This window comes from Heloderma suspectum, chromosome 4 (assembly GCF_057233095.1).
Source record: "Heloderma suspectum isolate Gila_16-S chromosome 4, 16-S_ref, whole genome shotgun sequence".
Lineage (NCBI taxonomy): Eukaryota > Metazoa > Chordata > Lepidosauria > Squamata > Helodermatidae > Heloderma > Heloderma suspectum.
In genome coordinates, this window is record NC_139461.1 from 273,608,056 (window position 1) to 273,630,929 (window position 22,874).

Consider the following 22,874-nt stretch of genomic DNA (forward strand, 5'->3'; position numbering starts at 1 on the left):
GCCTGAAAGGCTGGAGATCCGCTGCCAGTCAGTGTCGACAGTACTGGGCTAGATGTCTGACTCAGTATTAGGCAACTTCTTATGTTCTTATACAGAGGCTGGGTCCAAGGGAATGGTGCATTTGCTTTCAGACTTTATAGACTGAAGAATACAAGACTAGCACCAGTAGTAGCACGACCACAAGATGCAGTGGTGGGCACCAATTTGGATGACTTTAAAAAGGATTGGACCAATTCCTGGAGGAGGAGTCTATGAATGGCTACTAGTCCTGATGGCTATGTGCTACCTCCAGTACCAGAGGCAATGAGCCTATGTACACCAGTTGGGTGGGAGGGCACTCATGTCCTGCTTGTGAGTTCCCAGTCGACAGCTGGTTGGCCACTGTGTGAACAGAATGCTGGACTAGACGGACCCTTCGTCTGATCCAGCACGGCTCTTCTTATGTTCTTGGTACTTTTGCAGAGGAGCCATAGCTCAGTGCTAGAGCACATGTTTCGCGTGCAGAAGGTCCCAGATTCAATCCCCGGCATCTCCAGATAGGGCTGGAAAAATTCCTGCCTGAAATCCAGTCCATTTCCAAGCTCAGTTCAAAGTGTTGGGGTTGACCTTTAAAGCCCTAAACAGCTTGGGACCAGACCAGTATCTAAAGGAATATCTCCTTCCACATGTACCTGCCCAGACCCTTAGCTCATCTTCAGAGACCTTCCTCCAGGTGTCCCTGCCAAAGGAAGCTAGGTGGGTGGCTACATGAGACAGGGCTTTCTCAGTTGTGGCACCCCACTTATGAAATAAACTCCCCAAAGAGGTTTGACTGGTGCCTACATTGCTATCTTTTTGATGCCATGCAGAGAGCTTTCTTTTCTCCCAGGCATTTTAGAGACCTAGTTCTAGATTTTTATGGCTGTTGTATCTATTCCTGTGCTGTTTATTGTTTTGCATTATATTGTGTTTTATTCTTTTAAATATTTGTATTGTATTTTATGTTTTTAACTGTTCTGTGGCATTTTAGTTTTTTAACTGTTTGTAATCTACCCAGAGAACAGTGGTTATTGGGTGGATTAGAAATGTAATAAACAAACAAACCCTGGAGAGCTGCTGCCAGTCAGTATCAACAATACTGGGCTAGATGGACCAATGGGCTGACTCAGTTTAAGGCAGCTTCCTATATTCCTATGATGGTCAAGGAAGTCTTGCATCATTCACAGTCTGTATTACCTGTGATAATGGGCACAATCCACTAGAAAGTTCTTTTGCACATGCCGCATTGGAATGAATGGGCGTTGCACAAAAGAACAGGAGAACGTTCCGGTGGATTGTGGCCTATGTCTGGACATGCAGTTTATTTATTCATTTATTTAAGATAATCTTATACCTCTTTTCATTGTTTAAAAAATTAATAAATCCCAGAGCACAAAATAAAATAGTAATAAAATGCAATAAAATGAATCAATAAAACAGTAATAAAACAATATGGTATCTCATGAATACCTTGTGAAGTTGGAGGAAGGACTGCTAACATAAGAAGATGCTGACATAAGCCCTTCCCGTCATTCCGTTACTACTTCTGTTACGCAAAGGAGAACTTGCCCTTGAGGCTCAAGTACTACAAGCCCACAGAGAAACAAGGTAGGAAGTAAATAGCTAGAGACAACATATCTTTCATGGTCTTACCACTTGCCAGTTGTGTCAATATGTAGTTATTATTAGTGGTATCTGTATCTTGTATGAATCTGTGCATAAGCTCATAGTATAAGTGGAATTTCCTCTGCCAGTAGAGATGTCTCTTCGCTCACCCTTCACCCAAACCTACATCGTTAAGGGAGCAATCCTGTGGCCACTAGCGGTTCTCTCCGTACTGGCTACGTCTCTATGCTCAGAAACAGAGCGTGGAGATGGGGAAAAGGGGGCAGTCCTGGGGAGGGGAGCGGGGAGGCTGCGGAAGCCACATTACACAACTTCCTATGCATTGCGCAGCCTTCCTGCTCCTGCTCTGAAGCTCCCTGGCTAGACAGGAGAAATCGCCTCTCTATCCAAAAATGCAGGGCAGCCAGAGCACGGAAGCAAGGATTGGCTCTGTGCTCCAGCCATCCTGCATTGGATAGTCGTCAGCCTCTGAGTTTGGAGGCTGACGACTATCTCCATAGGCTTGCACTCTAATTGAATTAATCCCATTATCTCTTTGGAGGAAAGAACTGTGACAGTTAATTGTAAAAGACAGATGCAGTACTATACATCTATCTTTTACAATTAACTCTCACAGTAAAATAATAATAATAATCAGAGTAATCTTTCTTTTTTAAAAAAACAAATGTTCTCCAAGGATTTTTCATTTTAAAACTTTCTGTTGCCTTAAAGGCTAGGAAGTCACTTGAGTGGGGGCCAGTTAACACAATGTACTTCAAGTGTTTGTTCTTGGAGATTCCTAGCTTTGCTATAAGTTACATGAAATTTGGCACATAACGCATTTTCTGTTCATGATTTGTTGAACTCTCAACACAGAAGTTGAACTCCCATTTCTAAGATTTCTGTTTTTAGGGATGATTTATTGTTTTATGTTGTGGTTACCATGTCAACTTTCAAAATTGTCGCATGTTTGTTTTATTTTTTTTAATGTAAAACCAGTCCTGTGAATGCATAATTAAGTCACAATTAGTGACAAGAGTACGAAAAACCTGAGGGTTGAGCCAGAAACGCAACCTAAATTTACACTGGAGCCATGAACCTTGATAAAAAATACTGACCCCCCCATGTCAAAATTGTTAGTTCACAATAATTCATCACATAGCCATCTTAACAAAAAACATTTGTATGAAATCAGTGCCTTCATCTCCCACACCAGCTTATGGTCTCCAAATGTCCCATCATCAGCTACAGACCCAGTTCGGATGTAATATATCTTTGTAATATTGGCTTTTTAAGGCAAGATATACATGAGTCTCATGCCTACATGTGCTGCCCCTTCTCTGCTCCTTTCTCAACACACCTGAGTAGAGAGCTGTTTCCTTTATAACTTCCTGTTATGCCAGAACCGGGACATTGTGGTTATGAGATCTGGAACAAACCAAGATCTGAAACCACAGTTGAAGTTGATTTCAGATCCTGGTTTGTTCTGAATCTGTTAACCATAGTTTCCCAGTTTGGACGTAATGGGAAACTATGGTTAATTAACCAAGGAAGGGGATGTCCTCAGTCATAGTGGCCAAGAAAGAAGGAGGAAAGGAGCAGTGCAGCTGACCACAATAAGCCAAGATATATACTATCTGAACTGGGCCACAGACTCTCATATGTTCTTGTGATCCAAGGTGCCTGATATAGTGCCCTTCGTGTCCCCCATCCTTGTTCAGGGTAATATTTTTTCGTTCCAATAAGCTGTTCCTCAGAGCATATATAGACTACTTTGGTATATATTCACTCTGAACTCTACTCTGAGTTGATACCATCTGTAGTCTATTTACACGCTCTGTTGCCCTCCAGTGGTCAGGAGGACACGGAGACCTGGTTCGCAAACATGACAACCCATGTTGGGTTGTCAGCCTTGTTTGCTTCAGGGAGGCTTGTCATGACGTCCAAACCTGGTGTGGTTTCCTCAGTGTGGCTTGTTAACCATGCACAAGCCACTCTGAGAACCCATGGCTTGTTATTGGATTATTCAGGGTGGTTTGTTTTCAGAGTGGCTTGTTGTGACGTGCGAACCTGGCATGATGGCTTGTGTGTGGCCTGTCGGAAAGGGCTACAGAGCTGCCTGGCAAGAGTGGTAAAAAACACTATCACTTCTCACGAACTCGCTAACAATATCCCTTCTCTATTCCATTTTGAAATGGCACTGGTCAATTTACTCCTCCACTTCTTCATCTCCCTAAGCAGCAACACCTTTTGTTTCTGTCTTCAGGGATATTTGCGCATATTTAACATTAGTTTTTTTCACCTGAGGGGAGATTTGCACAAATGTAACTTTTTTTTTGGTTAAAAAAAAACTTTGGGAGATATTTGTGCAAATTTGCTAAAGGGATCTTGAGACAATAAGCCTTTTCAAAAGGATGACGAATGCAGTGTTGTTACTCATATATTGCATAGGACCCAGACCTCCCCTCCATGTAGCACTTCAACAGAGAAACGCTATTGTTTCTACATCCAGCTTGCACATCAGTTGTGACAGTGAGTGCTGTGTGAAATTTGGTTGCACGAGGGTTACAAACAAGCACTTATTGGCTAGTGCCTTTGATGTCAGTGTTGATGAATGACACAACTTTCTCCATATTAACGGCATGCCATTTTTGTGACTTTGAAAAGCATTATTAGTATTTTTTAGAGGCTGGGGTGAATACTCACTTGTGCTATGCAAGCATGGGAAAATGCGTGTATTTATTTATTTAAAACATTTTTATCCCACCTATCCAAAAACATTTTCAAGGTGGCTCACAACATCTATTTAAAATGAACCAATATCCCAGCAATTAAAAATAACAATATTTAGATAAAACAGCAGCATTTTCCAGCAGCCACAAATGCCTTGAGATTACTAAAAGAGATTTTTTTCCCAAAGTCCAGGAAAGCACAATAATTTTTACCTGAAAGACATTGTCAGATGAACTATTATGTGAAGGGAATTCCAGCACCATCAAAATGGCCCCTCTCTCCAGTAGCCACCCACCTCTGCTCAGAAGGTGGAGGCTCCCAGAGATGGGTCTCTAATAAAAAAAAAATCAATAACTGGGCAGGTTCATATAGGAGAAGGCAGTCCTTGGTCCTAGGTGATTGACTGTGAAATCCTATAGACACATACCTGGGAGAAAGTCCCACTGAACACAATGGGGTGCATTTCTGAATAAATGTGCATATGATTGCACTGTTCAGGTTTTAAAGGTTAAAAAGATAGCACTTTGAATTGTGCCTGCGGATGAATGGACAGCCAGGGAAGCTCAATTAGCAGTGGCAAGACATGTCCATTCCTAGGTGCACCAGTTAGCAGCTGGTTGAAGATTCTGAACGGTCTTTGAAGGCAGTGCTGCTACATGAAATGCATCACAGTAACTTAATCTGGATGTTATCAGTGCATGGATGGGTTTTTCCCAGAAAGGATTGCAGCTGGTGTACCAGCCAAAGCTGGTTGAAGGAGCTTGGTGCATTGGAGGACATGTGTGTGTCTATCTGCAGAGTCAGACTTAATAGCACCCTGAGCTGTGGACCTGAGCCTTTGGCAGAATGCAGCCCTGTTCAGAACCTCCATTTCCTGGTCCATACATAATCTTATCACCTTCCAACAATACCTTGGTATTATCTGAATTGAACTTCAGTTTATTGCAGGGGTAGGCAACCTGGTACAACTCCCATTAGCCTCAGTCTGCATGGCTAATGGTAAGGGATTATGGGAGTTGCCGTTCAAAACATCTGGAGGGCACCAAGTTGGTGCCCCTGGTTATTGGGTCTCATCCAGTCTTAATACTTAATATAGTTCTATCTAATGTAATGTTCTCTATCTAAGTTTTTTTCAAGTAGCAACTAGCTTTGCTCCTCTCTCTCCCCCTGCAGCAATGCCCTGTCATTTCATGAACTTTTTAAAAAATTAGTTCTTCAAATGCTGTATACTTCCCTTCTCCAGTACTACAGTGCAATTACTACAGTCCCTACACAGAAAAGCTGATCCCCCTGCAGGAAAACGCTCTCCTCCCAATGGTTATACGGGGAAGAGTTTTACATGGCTGATGCTGAATTGGGGCCAGCATGAATGCCACACTATGGGGAAAATCAGTTTCTAAAAACTATCTGGAAAAACTCCAAAGGTGCTTCTCAGATTATGTTTTACAGGAGTAGAATGACATTACATCTTCCCTCCATCTGCATATACATGAAAGTGCCTTGGTTACGTAGTACAGCATCTAACATTTTCTCCAGCATTGTTAATATAAAGATAGCATAGTTGCTGTATGTTTTCTGCTGATAAAGGAGCCTGTGAACTTTGCCTAGGATGGAGACAGCCCTGAGTAACAGCTGGATTTTGTATTTTCAAAAATGGGGATCAAACTTTCCTGCCTTTCTTGCTCCTCGCAGTACTAGGGGCAATTCCAAGTGAAACCTGAAATCATCACATCACTTGCTAGAGCCTTATTTGAATGTCGGCATGCCCCTCCTCCCCTATTCCATCTCAAGATTGTGATCATACAGACACCATGACTTCCACATCAGTTTAGCTTCTCCCCTCCCCCCGCATCTTGCCTGATGAAGAGACCTGGAGATTTTGAAAGCTTCCACATTTTTTGTGAATGTTTGGTTGGCCCAATGAAGGTATTACACTAATATGGATTTTGGAATACTTACAACTGACTTGTAGACTGTAACAGCCTTGTAGATTGCAAGACTCCAGAATCCAACTGGTTGTTTAGTTGGTCTGTAAGGAAAACCCTTGAGTGTGTAAGCCATTCGTACATACAGTAGGCCTTCATGTGTCCACAGACAAAGGAGGGATGGAGATGTGCATGCAAAAGCTAGCATGAGAGGGGCTCTGATGTCCATTCCACCCACCCACTCACCCCTGAGAAAAACAGTAGTGGTACATCTTAAATTTAGTCTCATCTGCAAATGATCCACATATGATGGATTGATCCTGGATTGTCTTATGGATGGCTATGGTTGATTTCTTGAGATTGCATGCTTGGAGTTGTTTTAGGTATATATTGTCTTGTGTATATTGTCTCTTTGTGTGTTTGTTATGTAAATGGCTTTTACCCTCTGTCAACTGTATTTTAATGTTTTTAATCTTTATAAATCGCCCAGACAGCTTTGGCTATTGGGCGGTATAGAAATATAAATTAATAATAATAATAATAATAATAATAATAATAATAATAATAATCTCTCTTGAATGCTAATTGGGATATGTTTTTGCTGGTTGTGTTCTAGTTATATTCTGTGCGCTTAGGCAAGGTGATGGATGGACAAGCAGAGATGGAGGTGATAAGAAGCACAAAAGGGAGCGTGGCAGGGGAGGTCAGCATCCATTTGGTCTCCAGTGAGAATACTGTGCAAAATTCCCACCTACCAGCAGCTGCCTTTATCATACCAGGTAAGTAGTTGAAACACTGAAGCTTGGTTACCGTTCCACATCTAGCTATCTTTCAGTGTCTTCTGCTGCTGCTGGTGCTACCATTCTCTATGTCCCAAAAGCCCATACACATACCAGACCAAGCTAATTTCCCAGCTAATCCCTGTGTTGGCTTTCATTTGCTTGGTTGTTTTCTCTCCAGGTGAACAATACTTACGAATTTGTCAAAGTTTCCCTGTATGTGTACAGTATAGTTTACTAGAATTCCCCCCCTCCAAAGGATCATTTACGCTGTTACCCAAACATACCTTGTGAGCAAAATAGGAAAACTGGAACATGGCCCAGGCATGAGAGTAGGTAAGGTGCAGACAACTAATGGTATTGGTATATGCTACAAGCAGCGAGAACCAGAGTCACACCAGAATGCTGAGGTCTAACCTGGTTTAGACATGTACCTTTGAGACTCAAGAGTTGCTCTGTACCTTTGAGACTCAGGAGTTGCTCTGTACCTTTGAGACTCAAGAGTTGCTCTGTACCTACTGTTCACAGCATTCTTGGGGTAGGGAAGGAAAAAAGAATGCTTTCCTTACACATCCTCACTCTAACCTGTTTAGACTAGGGAAAGCAAGCTAAAGTTGCATTTCACCCATCAAGTTTTATAATGACAGTGCAGGGCTGTGCAAAGGGGAAGGGAAGCCTTGGCAAGCTACAGCTGACTCGGTCATCTTACCTTGCCTATTCCAATGGTAAAGGATTTGGAAACACCCTACATTCATGTTCTCTTCTGGCACTCAACCCTGCCTCGACTGTAATGCTGTGTCCCTTCCTTGTGATGGAATCTGGCTGCATCTTTTATAGGATATGTTTTGCACATGCGCACATATGGATATGCTTGTGATGTGCTGCTTTTCTTTCCCTCTCCATAAGCAAACACAACCACTGTAAACCTTCCAACAAGCACCTTAGAAATCCAGCGATTCCCCCGGGAACCCCAGAAAAACATGGGGATGGAGAGGCAAAGAGAGGTCACAGGAAATGAGCCTATCACAGCAACGGTCATCCCGCAGATCAGTGGTGTACAGACCTGCAACACCATCCGGGTTCTGGAATGGAAAGATGGAGTGGCCACTCTCCCCGGAAGCAACCTAAGGGTAGGTGGATGAAAACCCTTTCCCTTTTTGTAAGCACCTCCTCTATGACTGGGAGCTTTCAGGAGTAGTACTTGATTTTGGTAAGTGGCATGGCAGGACTCTTAACGTTACACAAACTGTCCTGCATAGTAGCAAGTTGGGTCCTGGCATTCTAAGCAATGGTGTTGTGGTAAATTTTGAAGTGCAGGCAACTGTCATCAGGACAGTCCCCACAGTCACGCCCCCAAGGAAAGACCAATATTGCAGGCAGCTGTGTTGGTCCTGTGAAAGTAGGCCTGATGAGGCCTTGTAAGTAGTTTGGTTCAGGTGAGGTGCCTGATGGGATAAGAGAGAGAGAGAGAGAGAGACCATGAGAAGGTAATTGTAACTTGCTCATAAGCAAGAAATTCCTGTCCACCAAAATAACTCATCTTCAAAAGATAAGAAGGCTGCTGTGCTGATATGACTGTTGCTGAGTACTGATTGGTTTCTGAGCATGCGTAGTATGTTTTCTTTGTTCTCCAACTTTCAGTCTGTATAAATGGATCCTGTTTCTTTTATTTGGGGGAGACATAGTTTCGTCTGTCTCTCCCACACCCCGTGATGTGCTTTAATAAATTTCTGATGGTTCAGCCTAACCTGCCTTGGATATTTCCTTAACAGTCCATATCAAGGAACCAGTTCTAGGAGTTTTCATCTTCTAGGAGCAGGTCTTTTGTAAAGCTAATGAGTCTTAACTGCCCATTCAAGACCAAACCACCCGCCAAAGATCAAGCATTACAACAGCAACAATATATTGTTGTTGGGAACTTTCATTCCCCGCACCCCACCCATTTTGACAGCTAAAGACTGATATTACAACATTGGAAGGATAAACACTCACTCATGTAATGCAGTGGATTGAAGACCTTATAATGCTTTCAACATTTGAAGAGGTGGTGTATAGATGCCACCTGCAAATGGATACTTATTTGGATATTTAGTCTGCTTTTGTTGAAGTTTATGTATAATTCCTAGAAAGCTGTATTTTCTCATATGTGTATACACACACACTTCATATGCACACATTAAAACTGATATATTCAAATTTATGTAGCTACAGTTTTTTCTTTTCCTTCTTTGTTTTGTTTCCTTTTGTTTTATTTTGTTTTGTATTGTTGAAATTTTACAATAAAAATTAACAACAACAAAGAACATTATATTCTGGCTGGGAAAATTCATTTCCCTCCAGCTACTATGAGATCTTCAGCTAAGCTCAGAGGGGAATTCTTCAGGGGGCAGCAGATGACATCAGCATCCCTGCTAATAATAAAGTGCTGGTACTGCATCCCTGCCAGCCCTGGTTCTGTTACACCACTGGTTCTAAGTCTTGCTGCAACGCGGCGTTCTAAACGTAGGCGTCTGCAGTAGCAGCTATGGGTTGTATCTAATGCTCGTCTTATTTAGAGTAGACTTCGACTAACATTGGAGGTAGCCCTGTATGTTTAATTAAATGTGTAGTTCCAACCTGAAAGAGGTTGTCTAGAGGTATTGTAGAATCTCTGGGTAAAATCCAACCTCAGTAACGACTAACTGAAGTCCTATTCATTTCAACGGGTCTACTCTAAGTAGGACTTACATTGGATTTTACCCTCTGACAGTGGTGGTTCTTAAGAGCAGGATGGGCAAACATCCTAAGAATGTAAGAAGAGCCCTGCGGGGACAGAATAAGAGACCATCTTAGTCCAGCATCCTGTTCCTGACAGTGTTCTGTGGTCAGATGCCTCAGGGAAGCCCACTAACTGGTGTCCAAAGTCAAAGCAATTCTGTTTGGATTCATTTGGTTGGGTTAGCCTGGGCCAACTCTGTCCATGAAGCAGGTAAAGTAGTTTGACAGCACAATCCTATACATGTCTACTCCAAAGTAGGTCCAATTGAGTTACTCCCAGGTAAGTGGGGATAGGATTGCAGCCTAAGGTTACTTCAGACCCTGTAATATATGCAAGGCTGTTGCACTGATGTATATGAAGTTGATCAGTGGATATGAAGGTGGACAGAGTTTTTTGTAGTTTTTCTCTCACACAATGATGCTTTAGATAGGATTTCTGCCACTAGCAAGGGGCATAACTCAGGAGTATAAGAAGCCCTTTACAAATTTATAATTCAGAAATCCTAGAAAATAAGGGTTCCTCTCAAGCATTTATCTGTGTCTTTCAAATATTATGTGAGAAACAATTCTCAGTTGGACCATGTTTAAGTGCCTCTTGGCTGTGAGCTTTCTTTCTTATATATTTATTTCATGTAGTGTAGTGAACATACCTAGCACTGTACAGAGTCACAACATGATGACAGGCCCCTGTCTAAAGGAGTTTGCAATCTAATCTGCATACTACCAAGTTTCCTCATTCTTCCTATATTGTGTTACTTTTATTCCAGCACAATAGTGCCTGAACTTGGCTGCTTTCTCTCCCATAACGTTTAACCTTCCCTGCTTTATTGATGTAGTTTCGGATCAATGAATATGGGACATTGAAAGTGGTCAGTGCTGACAAGCTTTCGTCTGCGGAGGACCTAAAGGAGTGCCACTTGGAAAGGGATGGGGATGATGAGGTCGCACCTCCCACCAGCAAGGACAATCCTACTATGGCTCAAGGTGGGCAGAGCTCTTTGGCAAGTGTTCAGAACTTTGCGTACAATTTCCATCGTAGAAACCACTGCTGGGGTATGGCGTTACTGAGAATGTTGAGAGATACTGCTGCTTGTTCTTGATGCTTGACCGGTCTTATATGTGGAGTGATTTAAAGAGAAATGTATAGATGTTACAGCTTCCTCAAAAGCTCTTTCCATCTAACTCTGATGTTCCAGAGCACTGCACGCGTGTGTCTGTGTCAGTTCACACAGTGTGTGTGTGTGTGTGTGTGTGTGTTTGAAGATCATTTATTTTCTATCCAGGCTGATTTTTTTTTCTTTGCAGTCCTCTGAGTCCTCTGTTACAAGCACAGATTATGAACATGTGTGTAGGTCTTAGGTCTCTATCAGAGGCCAAACGCGGCCAGGTTTGCACTTGACAACAACCCAGAGTATGGGTTGGTATGGGTTGTTGTTGAATTATGGGTTGTTTTTACGTGCAAACCCTGCACTATGGTTTAACTATGGGTTGTTAACTGTGAACAACCCAGAGTTCACAACCCAACAACAACCCATGGATATTCTTCCTGGGTTGTTTGTGGTTAACAACCCATAATTAAACCATAGTGTAGTGGGTTACTTGCATGTAACCCACAATTCAACAACAATCCATAACCCATACTCTGGGTTGTCGTTACATGCAAACAAGGCCGCATTGGGCTTCTGACAGAGTGCTCCAACAACCACTTTGCTGCAGCACAGTCTGGGCCGACCTAGAAAGGGTTCCCATTCTTTCTTTCTTCGTGATCAATGGAACCCATGTGAAGCTTTGCGTCTTTTTTGGTTCCTCTAGACTCAGATGTTCCAGAGCCTCCCAAGCCTCCAACTGTGGACAGCCTGTGCCATTGCAGTACCTGTGGCCGGAGAAATGTTACAGGGTCAGCCCAGGAAGGCAGGGGGTTTTGCAGTGAGAACTGCCACCGGCAATTCAAAGAAAGGTAAAAAAAGAAAGAAAGAAAGATGCTCCCCTTGAGTGATAGGGGTGTGTGAGGAGGAATCATATGCCTTTTTCCTATATCTGTGCATTTTCCTATGTTTCGTTCCTTTCCTCTACGAAGAGAAAGAAATACAGGTGTGTCCCAGAACTGGAAGATCTCTTATATTTGGGTGGGTTATATTAAATCATCTCAAAGAAGGGAGTTCTCACATACCTCTGGGTAGGACTGCCTCCTAGATCAGAATTCCACACACACACACGCACACACACTGCATGGGGGTTAAAAAGAGAAAAAAGTCTCCATTGGAATCAGTGAAGACTCCCCCCCCCTTTTTTTTAACCCCACCCACCTCCTATGGGTGGTGGAATTTTGGGAAACCACGGGTGGCGGGAGGAAGCTTAAACCCTCCTCTGCAAAAGCACCATGGTCCTGATCCAGATTGGGACCACATCTGCTTACACAAAAGTAAAGGAAAGAAAACAGGCTCAACTACACCAATGCGATTAGTAGAACAATGTGCCTGATCAATTTGCGTCTAGAAATGCTTTTCTTTAGACATTTCATTCATGATTTTATTGCTCCTTCCTCTCCTACACTGGAAAATGTCTAAGTATGTGAAAATGCTAAAATTTTATGTGCATCTGTGTATTCATTTTTGTTCTCACATTTGTATCCCACCCTTCTTCCAAGGACTGCAGGGTGACATACATAGGTCTAACCCATGTTACAACAGACCTGTGAGATAGGCTAAAGAATCAATGGCTTGCTCAAGGTCACCCTGGGAACGTTATAGCTTGGTGAGGATTGAACACCTGGCTTTTTAATCCGTCTTACCTACACTCTGTTCACTATATTAGAGCAGCCTTATAAAAGCCCCACAAAAATTACTACCCTGCAGGGTGTGGTTTTTTTACTACCTTGCTCTGCAGACAGCACAGAAATACTGTCTACTAGCCTCTTAGCAGACTGGTAAAAAAATGGCTTGCTATCAAACGGACTGGTGGAGGAAGGACAGAGCAAACCAGACCCTCCTCTGCCAGCCTGCTGAGATGATCATGGAGGAATGAACTTCCCTTCATGAAAACCAAGGAGGCTATCAGAGGAGGGATGGAGTGATCTGTCCCTCCTCCGCCAGCCCACTTACTCACCTCCATGGAATTCCATGTAGTCATCTGCATGGACTTTTGAGTCGCCTGTAGTGACTAGGCAAGTTGTTAAATACATAGCTGCAATACAGTGGCTGTCATGGACAGGCTTTTGTTCCTCAGCTGAAGTTTGGCTTGGGCCTAGGGATGTATGGATTGTGCAAAATCCATTCCATTTGTGTTTTGTGAATTGTCAGGTGCCTTTCATTCTGTTCAATGTCTGCCCATTGACGGAAATTGATTTTTTTGTTTCTGAATTTGCATAAATGTGCATTTGCGTAAATGCACACATGGAAAAATGTGCAAATTCCTCCAAAATGTGCATTTCCACACTTTAGCCTATGGGGGAAATGCACATTTTTGGCAGGTTTTTTTTTTCATTTTGCTTCTTTTTCTATGACAAAATGTATGCAATACTCAGAAAGTTAGAAAAACAGTCCACTAGTCCTCAGAATCCACCCAACAGGGGAAAAGCCAGTCTGCTGCAGAATCTGCAGGTCGGATTCATGAAAATCTGAACTCATTTGGTTCTGTTGTGGATTTCTCTGACATCCCTACTTGAGCCCCACCATTATGTTTCTACAGGCATCATAATGTTGTTTCAAGTTCTAGCACCCAGAGGCAATCAGCTCCCACTGCTTGGGAAATATCCTTGTCTGTCGAAGCCCTAAGTCTTGCTTGGCTTGGCTTTGTAGGTCTGTCATTGTGGAGAACTCTGCTGGCAGCACCAACTCCAGTGAAATCCTCAAGCCAGTGAAGAAGCGGAAGAGAAAAGATTATCAGAGCCCCTCCGACGAGGAAGAGGAAGAGTCTGAGCAAACGGTGTGACTGGGGTATTCTCGAATATATTTGCAATAGAGCCCTGTAGCAACAGTTGGTTTTTTTATGTGCATGTTTCCTCATTTGATTGACCTGGATCAGGGCCAGCCATACCATGAAGCCATAGCTATGGGCACCAGATTCATAGAACAGGGGTAGGTAACCTGGTACCCTCCCGATGTTTTGGCCTACAAATCTCCAATCTATGGCCTGATTGGAGTCCACCCGGAGAAGAGTCTTCAGTGTGGTGGCACCTTTCCTTTGGAATTGTTGCCTCTGGAGGTCAGGCAGGTGCCAACACTATGTTGTTTTTGGCGCCTCCTGAAAAAAACTCTTTTCCAGTAAGCCTTTCTTGAGCAGCCACAGTTTTAGTGGCACTCTGTTTTTTAAAAGGAATACTTTTTATATCATGTTATATTCTTTTTAACTTTTTATCATTTTATCTCTTGTTGTTCACCGCTCCAGAAGCTGTTAAATGTGGAGTGGTATACAAATAAACAAACCATTGCCCATGCTGGCTGGGGCTTATGGGAGTTGTAGCCCAGAACATCTGGAGGGTACCAGGTTGTTTATCCCCGCAATAGAGAGTGCTGAGGGTTTCATTTAGGGTTGGCAGGAGCAGGGTAGGACGTGCATATACGCAGGTTCTCACAGGCCACATTTGTTCATTTATTTAGGGCTCAATCCTATTCATATTTAGATAGAAAAAGTCCTGCAACTCCCAGCATGGCTGGCTGAGGAATGCTGGGAGTTTTAGGACTTCTTTGTATCCCTCTTTTCAGCATAAAATGCAGCGGATGCATTGCAAACATACATTTTAAGACACAGCAAAATCAGCCCAGCTGGAGCAGTTGCAAGCGCCTGGTGTTGTTTTCCCCTCCCTCCCTCCCTCCCTCTCCAGAATTCCTTGCCACAGGGGAAGGCACAGTCCAGCCAGAGCTGGAGTAGGTGTCTTGTGTTTCCTTCACCTGACTCCCTTTCTTGCTTGTTCCATTCCCCATGGTAGTTGGTGGTAGATGGTCCTGTGGTGTGGAAGGGTACAGTCCAACTGGAGCAGGTGTCTGTTGCTATCTTTCCCTACGTGTTTCCCTGTGCTGTTCATTCCTGCAGGGCACCTGGTGTTAGATGCTGACTCGTAGGAGGTTACAGAATGCTGGGCAGGTAAAGGCAGGAGCGTAGATCAGGGGTGGGCAGAAGGTAGACTGGGATCTACTGGTAGATCTCTGGTGATTTGCAGGAGATTTGCAAGGGGTTCTGGTCCCAATTGTTTAACAACAGCAACAACTGTTTTAGCATGGTTTTATTGCTGACTTCTTTTATGCTTTTATGCAATTTTGTTCCCATTTGTTGTACGCCACCTTGGTGACTTCTGTGGAAATGTGATATAAAAATGTACTTTTTAAAAATAAACAAACACAAAGCGCCCCCCCTCTAAATTAGGCTGCCGAAATGAAGACAGCTTGGGAGAGAACTCTTATTAATTAAAAGATTTCCTCCCTCCCATTTTCCTGATTAAAATCACACACATGCACTCCAAAGATGCTGTTAGCCCTGCTAGGGGAAAAATATGGTCATGATCTTGGTATGTCTTTTTTCCTGAGCATGGCTGATAACAGCTTGGGGAGGGGCAGTGATTTTGGAAAGGTGCAGCAGGAAAGAGTTAACCTCCTCCTCTCCCAGGGCTGCTGCCTCAGTGAAAATCTCCCCTCCTGCTCTGCTGCTTTTAAGGTTTAGAAGAAAAAAAAACCTTGAGAGATCTAATCATGGATCTCTTGCATCACATCTGTTTTGGCCCTAAGATGTAGTTGCTTTGGGCAGCGGTTGAGTTTTGGGACTTGAATTATTTGCCTGTGTATTCTTCCTAACTGAATATTTTTAATTACATATAGTACAAAAAAGTGCAACTTTTCAGTACTCTCGTCATAGGGAAACTGATGTTATACAGACTGCCCTGGAACTTCCTGGCATTCAGGGAAGTGGAGCGCATGAAACAAGATATGGATTAATTCACACTTAAAAAGTACAATTTTGTCTGTATGGCATAGGAAATGAAACAAGAGGAGACAAACGGCTCTGGAGGAGAACTTCCTGCTAGCAACGTTGGGAATGAAGAATGGAATTTGAGTCAGCTTGGTAAGCTTATAGCATGGTTCTCTTGCTTGAATCATCAGAACTTTCTTTTTACTAATTCCTTGCCCAAATGTAATATAGCGCTCCTTATTTGCTCCTCCTCTCTGGAAGATGAGGGCTGAAACCATTTGGGATGTTTTGGGATGGGTTCCAAGTCTGGGTTGTTCCTCCCCCAACAACCCACAATGCTGGGTTTATACGTCATGCTAGACAACTCAGGATGGCGCATCCCTGGATTGTTTAGTGCAGCGGAAGCAGGCAAGCAGTCAGGAGCCAGGATACCGGCTCCCAAACAACCCATGTTTATTTAACTGTGGGTTTTTGTGTTGTCAAACCAGCCCATTTGGTCTTCAACAGCTGAAAGTGGTTAAGAGTCATAAGGAGGGGAGGGCAGGGGAGATGAGAACTGGTCTCATTTTCCTGTTTTCTGAACCTTGTCCCCAAATGTCTAAACATGTAAATTCCAATGAAACTATTACAGCTTTGAAAGTTTTAATTTGTCCTGCATTCTGCTGTTCTCAGTTTCTGGCAAGGAGAAGACAGACGGTTGGACCTGGACATCTTACCTGGAAGAACAGAAAGCGATCGCTGCCCCTTTAAATCTGTTCCAGGAAGTGAGTTACAATGTTCCTGTATCTGGGATCTGAGGCTGCATCTACCTATATGCTCAAACGGCCTCAATCATCGTTACATCTCCCCAGAGAATCCTAGGAATTGTAGTTCCATAAGGGGGATTAGGGATTTCTAACCAAGAATTCTCAGCACCGTCACCAAACTACAGTTTCCTGGATTCTTTGTGGGAACCCATGGCGGTTAAACTGATATAAAATTGTTGAATATTTTCAGTGTAGATATATGCTGTGAGTGTGGGGAAGCCTGCTACTCCACTAGGAGTTCATATATTTCTGCCATCGCCTTCCAACTCAACTGTTGCCAACTCAACAATTTAATCACGAATTCTGTTGCCAACTCAACAATTTCATCATGAATTCTGCATAATTTTCCGTAGAAGTCCAATCATGCTATTATGTGAGAGTTCTCACTTCCATTTAGCCTTGCTGGCAGCAGAAAACCTCATGGGGGAGGCTTTCTCAAAAGGTTTCAAAGGAATACAGTGAGTCTACAGTGTATTCTTTTGAAGAAGTATGTGTTTTTCAAGCAATCCATGATGGTTTAATGTTTTAATTGGAAGTGCTCAGTTTGAGATTAACTTGACTTGGCTGCGTTGATAACATTTTCAGATTGGTACAGGGCACCATCACTACCCGCAATTGATGGGTTGGATTAAGATTGGCCATTCCATGCACAGAAGGCACCGTGATCTAGTGGAGGCTCCCTGCTGGAGGAAGGGGACAGAGAAGTGATCTTCACCGATTCCCCCTTTCCCTAGCAGACCCCTGCATTGCCTCTCATGCAGCTCTGGAGGAACTCCCAGCCCTCCAGAACAGCTTTTCGGGAGGTACAGGGGATGGAGGCAGAAAGAGGAATCACAAATTTCACCTCCCTGCCCCCTTCCATCAGTGTGAGTGAAACGCTGGTAAGTGCTACTAATCCTATATATGCATTTTTTTTCCCATCCTGCTGTGGGTTCTGGGTAAAACCGGATTTCCAGGTTTTCAGCATACTTCATGCTGGGCCTATGAGAACCTGATTCCTCTTCCCAGAAAGAAGGCAAAAGCTGATTCCACAGATGTATTAATGGCTTCTGCAGAAGCCTGATGATTAGGGGTGAATCTATACTAAAGTTTTATCCCAGCATTGTAACCTCTGTCTCACTGGTGTGGCACACAACCTATGACATCACTCGGGGCACATCACACACATGTCTCTGGAGTAGTTTTGCAGCTATCCTACTGGAGCGAAGAATAAACATTATACTCATGATGTGGCTCACCAGAAAGAAAGAGGAATAGTGCAAGGGAAGTGCATAGATACACACAATGGGACAAGGTTGTTTTGGGCCAGTGGGGGATTGAAAAGTTACATGAAATGTAACAAGTAGAGTTTCTGTCTTTTGATGGGTAGGGGAGAGCTAATATGAAGAAATTAAGGATGTAAACTTTTCACAGCAAGAAGATAAAGTGATGGGGAAAACTTTATCATTTTGAAGTGCTTCACCTCCTTATTTTGTGTGTGTGTCAGGCTTTTGTTCAAGGCATCCTTAGTATTGGTATGGATACAGCCTTATTCTTTAAGGTACCCTAGGCCTATAATCATAGAATAGTAGGGTTGGAAGGGGCCTACAAGGCCATCGGGTCCAACCTCCTGCTCAGTGCAGGAATCCAAGTCAGAGCATCCCTGACAGATGGCTGTCCAGCCTCGTCTTGAAGGCCTCCAACGTGGGAGAGCCCACCACCTCCCCAGGTAATTGGTTCCATTGTCCTATTGCTCTGTCAGGAAGTTTTTCCTGATGTTCAGCCGGAATCTGGCTTCCTGTCACTTGAGCCCATTATTCCGTGTCCTGCACTGTGGGATGATCGAGAAGAGATCCTGGCCTTCCCTCTGTGGCAACCTTTCAAGTACTTGAAGAGCGCTATCATATCTCCCCTCAGTCTTCTCTTCTCAAGGCTAAACATGCCCAGTTCTTTCAATCTCTCTTCATAGGGCTTTGTTTCCAGGCCCCTGATCATCTTTGTTGCCCTCCTCTGAACCCTCTCCAGCTTGTCTGCATCCTTCTTAAAGTGCGGTGCCCAGAACTGGACACAGTACTCCAGATGAGGCCTAACCAGTGCTGAGTAGAGGGAAACTAGTACTTCCCGGGATTGGAAGCTATGCTTCTATTAATGCAGCCGAAAAGAACATTGGCCTTTTTTGCAGCCACATCACATTGTTGGCTCATATTCAGCTTGTGATCGACGACAATTCCAAGATCCTTCTCGTTTGTAGTGCTGTTGAGCCACGTATCCCCCATCTTTTAACTGTGCATTTGGTTTCTTTTTCCTAAGTGCAGAACTTGGCATTTATCCCTATTAAATTTCATTCTATTGTTTTCTGCCCAGCACTCCAGTCTATCAAGATCACTTTGAATTTTGTTTCTGTCTTCCAAGGTATTAGCTATCCCACCCAATTTTGTGTCATCTGCAAATTTGATCAGCATTCCCTGCACCTCCTCTTCCAAGTCATTAATAAAAATGTTGAAGAGCACTGGGCCCAGGACTGAGTCCTGCGGTACCCCACTTGTTTCCATTGATAAGCACTCTTTGAGTCCGATTCTGTAGCCAACTGTGGATCCACCTGATGGTTGTTTCCTCTAGCCCACTTTGAGCTAGTTTGCTCATCAAAGGGCCCCATGATATCCTGAAGAAAGCTTTGCTGAAGTTGAGGTATATTATGTCCACACCATTCCCACAGTCCACAAGGGAGGTTAGCTGATCAAAAATGTGATCAGATTAGTCTGGCAAGATTTGTTCTTGACAAATCTATGTTGGCTTCAAGTAATCACTGCATTGTTTACAAGGTGCTTACAGATGGATTGCTTTATAATATTCTCCAGAATTTTCCCAGGGATTGATGTCAGACTGACTGGTCTGTAGTTCCCAGGTTCCTCCTTTTTTCCCCTTTTTGAAGACAGGAACGACATTAGCCCTCCTCCAGTCAACTGGCACTTCACCCATCCTCCATGATTTCTCAAAGACAATAGTCAGTGGTCCTGAGACTTCTTCTGCCAGTTCCTTTATTACTCTAGGATGCAGTTCATCTGGCCCTGGAGATTTGAACTCATTCAAAGTAATTAGGTGTTCCTTGACCTTATGCCTATCGATCTCAAGCTGCAATCCTGCCCCTTCTGCCATCTTTGCCACAACAGACTGACACAGCTACTCTTTGGCCGGCTCTTTCCTCAGGGAATTTCATGCCGTTAGGGTTCTCAAGGAAAAGCTACTCGGTTTATGTCACATGATCATAATCATGTGTTCCTTACCTTTTCTCATTGATCCTTTCTTTCAGCACCAGTCAGTCACCCAGCACAAGAATGGTTTCAAGGTGGGGATGAAACTGGAGGGGATTGATCCCCAGCACCCTTCTATGTACTTCATTCTCACGGTGGCTGAGGTAAGATGGGTTTGCTTGCACTTTTGTATTCTGTCACACCTCAGCTGTGGGAGACCAAATTGCCTTTCTGCTTGATTTCTTCAGCCTTCTTTCATGTGTTTCCATTTCTTCTCCACTGTCAATTTGGGGGTGGGGGCTACAACATTGCTGCAAATGAAAATAAAATATGACAATAAACAACATAATCAGGGCTGGCCCAAGGCTGGCCATTATTTATTTTTTTTACAGAAAGGTGGGATATGAACTAAAGAAATAAATAGTGTGGAATCTGTGTTCCTGAGGCTGTCATTTGCTGCTGCTGCTGCTATGTGTAGTGGCCTTCCCAAACCTGGTGGCCTCCAGATGTTTTGGACTTCAATTCTTATCATCCCCAGCTAGAATTTGCCAAAGGTCAGGAATGCTGGGAGTTGTAGTCCAAAATATCTGGAGGCCACCAGGTTGGGGAAGTGCCACCTCTGCTTCTCTGGTGTGTGCGGTTACTGGATTTCAGTGGCTTTTCTGCATGCTGTGATCCATTTTCAGACCCTCTTCTGGTCCATTAGGGCTTAAGGAAGTCACAGGACTCTCACAGAAGTGCTGGAGTTATCGGATCTTTGACAAAGGTCAGGTTGTGGAATATCGCGTCCTGGAGCACTCTGAGGCTGTGTCCACAGAACCCTTTTCAACCTGAAATGTGTCCCTTGTGAATGTTACTAATGTGGGGCAGAAAGCTGAAGGGACCCATTTTAAAATCAAACCTATATTCTAGCTGTTGTAGATTTTACATTCAGATTACAGACTGGGAAATGCGCAAATGGTAATTCATGCATCATTGGCCTGTGCCTGTTTCCTACTGGTGGGGGAAAAAACTGGTTGGTCTAAGTCTGTCAGAGTTTTGACAAAACTGCCTTTGAGTGGCCAGAGATGGAAACATCCAGTAAGTTAGGATTACTATCCAGGAAGGTTTGTAGAATGAAAATTCAGTCAGTGAGATGGAATGTCCCTTTCTTTCTGTTGCTTTTCTTGCATGCAGGTATGCGGTTATAGGATGCGCCTTCATTTTGATGGCTACTCTGAATGTCATGATTTCTGGCTGAATGCTGACTCCCCCAACATTCACCCTGCTGGCTGGTTTGAGAAAACAGGACACAAACTCCAGCCCCCTAAAGGTAGGCAGATAAGGACTATGGACTTGTGGTCATGGTTCAAGGAGAGCTTCCTGCTTGGTGGCAAGAGAAAACCAGCTCCTCTGTAGGGGTGAAGATAGCAGAGCAAGAGAGTCGTCTAGATGTTGTTGGATTGCTACTCCCATCATCCCTAGCCAGCATGGTGAGAGATGGATGGGAGTTGTGACCCAACATCTGGAGGGCCACACATTCCCCATCCCTGAATGGGATGGGGAATCACATGCTGTGTCATCCATCAGACACACAGAGGATCAGAGAGAGACCTCAGCACCTTTTTGAAGTATCTCAATAGAGCAAGATGGACTCTTCTGTTTTTCTCAGTGGCATTACAGGGGAAGCTGATGTTCTGAAGGCACCCTACCAAGCACCATCTCTGTTCACTGTGGTTTCTGCAGGTCAAAGAGGGGAGCGTGGATCTCCATTGATATTTCTCCATTATCTCTCCTTTAATTGAGGGGGTTTAGGTTCCAAGGAAGATGAATTCAACTGGGCCAACTATCTGAGGGTAACCAAAGCTCAAGCTGCCCCCAAGCATCTCTTTGTGACCCCGGACAGTGTGAGTGGCTGCTGCATCCTCTTAAAAATTCATCTCTTCAGCTGTGCTCTTGAAAGAGAGACATTGACATTTCTGCAACTAGAGTACTACCGGCATCCTTACTGTGTTCCTAGAGGCAGTGGATAGGTTGAAAGATGTAAGCTTAATTTGGATGCACATATGGTAAAAATTAGGGCTGTCAACCTGTTCAAGAATTTAATTGGATTAATAATCTGCCTTTTAACAGATTGATTACATGATTAAATTTAAACAAATTACCAAAACTGCAGTAGAAATGTAAGCCGTTGTTTTTGTTGTGGATACGCTGAAGGGTGTGTAAGATAACTTACTACTGAATAAAAATAATCAATTGTCTGTTGGAAGAGAACACCATCTTTAACATTTTATTTTTCATTCCATATTACAGTAACACACTATAATGAAATAAGCCTCCAGCATCAATAATTTTGCCCTTAACTGATTCAAATCGAGCCCTACTGATGAATCATCTAAAACTTCAGTTGATTAATCTCATGATTGAGCCAGTTGTTTTAAAGAAGAGTGGATTACAGCATTTAGATCCAGCCTAAATTGCTTTAATATCTCTAGGTGAAATATTACAATATCAATGGCATATCAGACTTCCTCCTGACCCATTCCCTTTTGAAACATTGCTAGGTGCCCTCCATTCTGGCTCTCAAACACTTGCACAGGACCTTCAGGCTGCCATGAGTTGCTCGCCCCCTCCTACCCTGTTTAGATGTGGTCTGAAGGCCAGCAGCACGTGCATAATGTGTCGAGACAGGGCCAGGGAAGGGAAATGGCCCTCATCTACTTGTGCTGCTGCCAGCACCACTGCTTACAACAGGGATGAGCAAACTGCAGCTCTAGGCCTAATTTCATGTGGCCCTCAGGCAAGCCATCAGTTCAGAGCTCTGGCAATCTGTCCCTCCCTCAGCAGCGTGCTGGGTGGGAAGGAAGAGAGTGAGAGAAAGAGATAGAAAAGGGGTGGCTCCAACCACCATGGCCTTCAGCCCCACCACTGCAGAGGAGACGGGACTGTCAGCCAAAACAATGCTCCCCCCGCCCCTGGCTTATGAAGTAGGTGCCTCTCAGTCTACCCATGGCTCTGATCGCAATTTTTTCATTGAGGCACATAGGAGCTGAATTTGTATTGTCACGTACACATCTAAGACATAAAGGCCTAGCAAAGTAGGTGTGATATGCAGGAATATTGCATTTGTGGGTGTGCTGG

General features: G+C 43.6%; 1 protein-coding gene across 1 annotated transcript in view; it reads left to right on the forward strand.

Moving 5' to 3' along the window:
* Positions 1–22,874, forward strand: part of L3MBTL1 (L3MBTL histone methyl-lysine binding protein 1) — a 59,678-nt gene that overhangs the window by 12,139 nt on the left and 24,665 nt on the right. Inside the window, exons 2-11 of the mRNA XM_084848367.1 lie at positions 6,898–7,060; positions 7,967–8,190; positions 10,654–10,801; positions 11,630–11,774; positions 13,615–13,741; positions 15,784–15,871; positions 16,391–16,482; positions 19,814–19,918; positions 20,931–21,066; positions 21,540–21,640. Coding sequence (XP_084704493.1) covers positions 6,925–7,060; positions 7,967–8,190; positions 10,654–10,801; positions 11,630–11,774; positions 13,615–13,741; positions 15,784–15,871; positions 16,391–16,482; positions 19,814–19,918; positions 20,931–21,066; positions 21,540–21,640 — 1,302 coding nt within the window. The 5' untranslated portion in view covers positions 6,898–6,924. The remainder of the gene's footprint in view (positions 1–6,897; positions 7,061–7,966; positions 8,191–10,653; positions 10,802–11,629; positions 11,775–13,614; positions 13,742–15,783; positions 15,872–16,390; positions 16,483–19,813; positions 19,919–20,930; positions 21,067–21,539; positions 21,641–22,874) is intronic.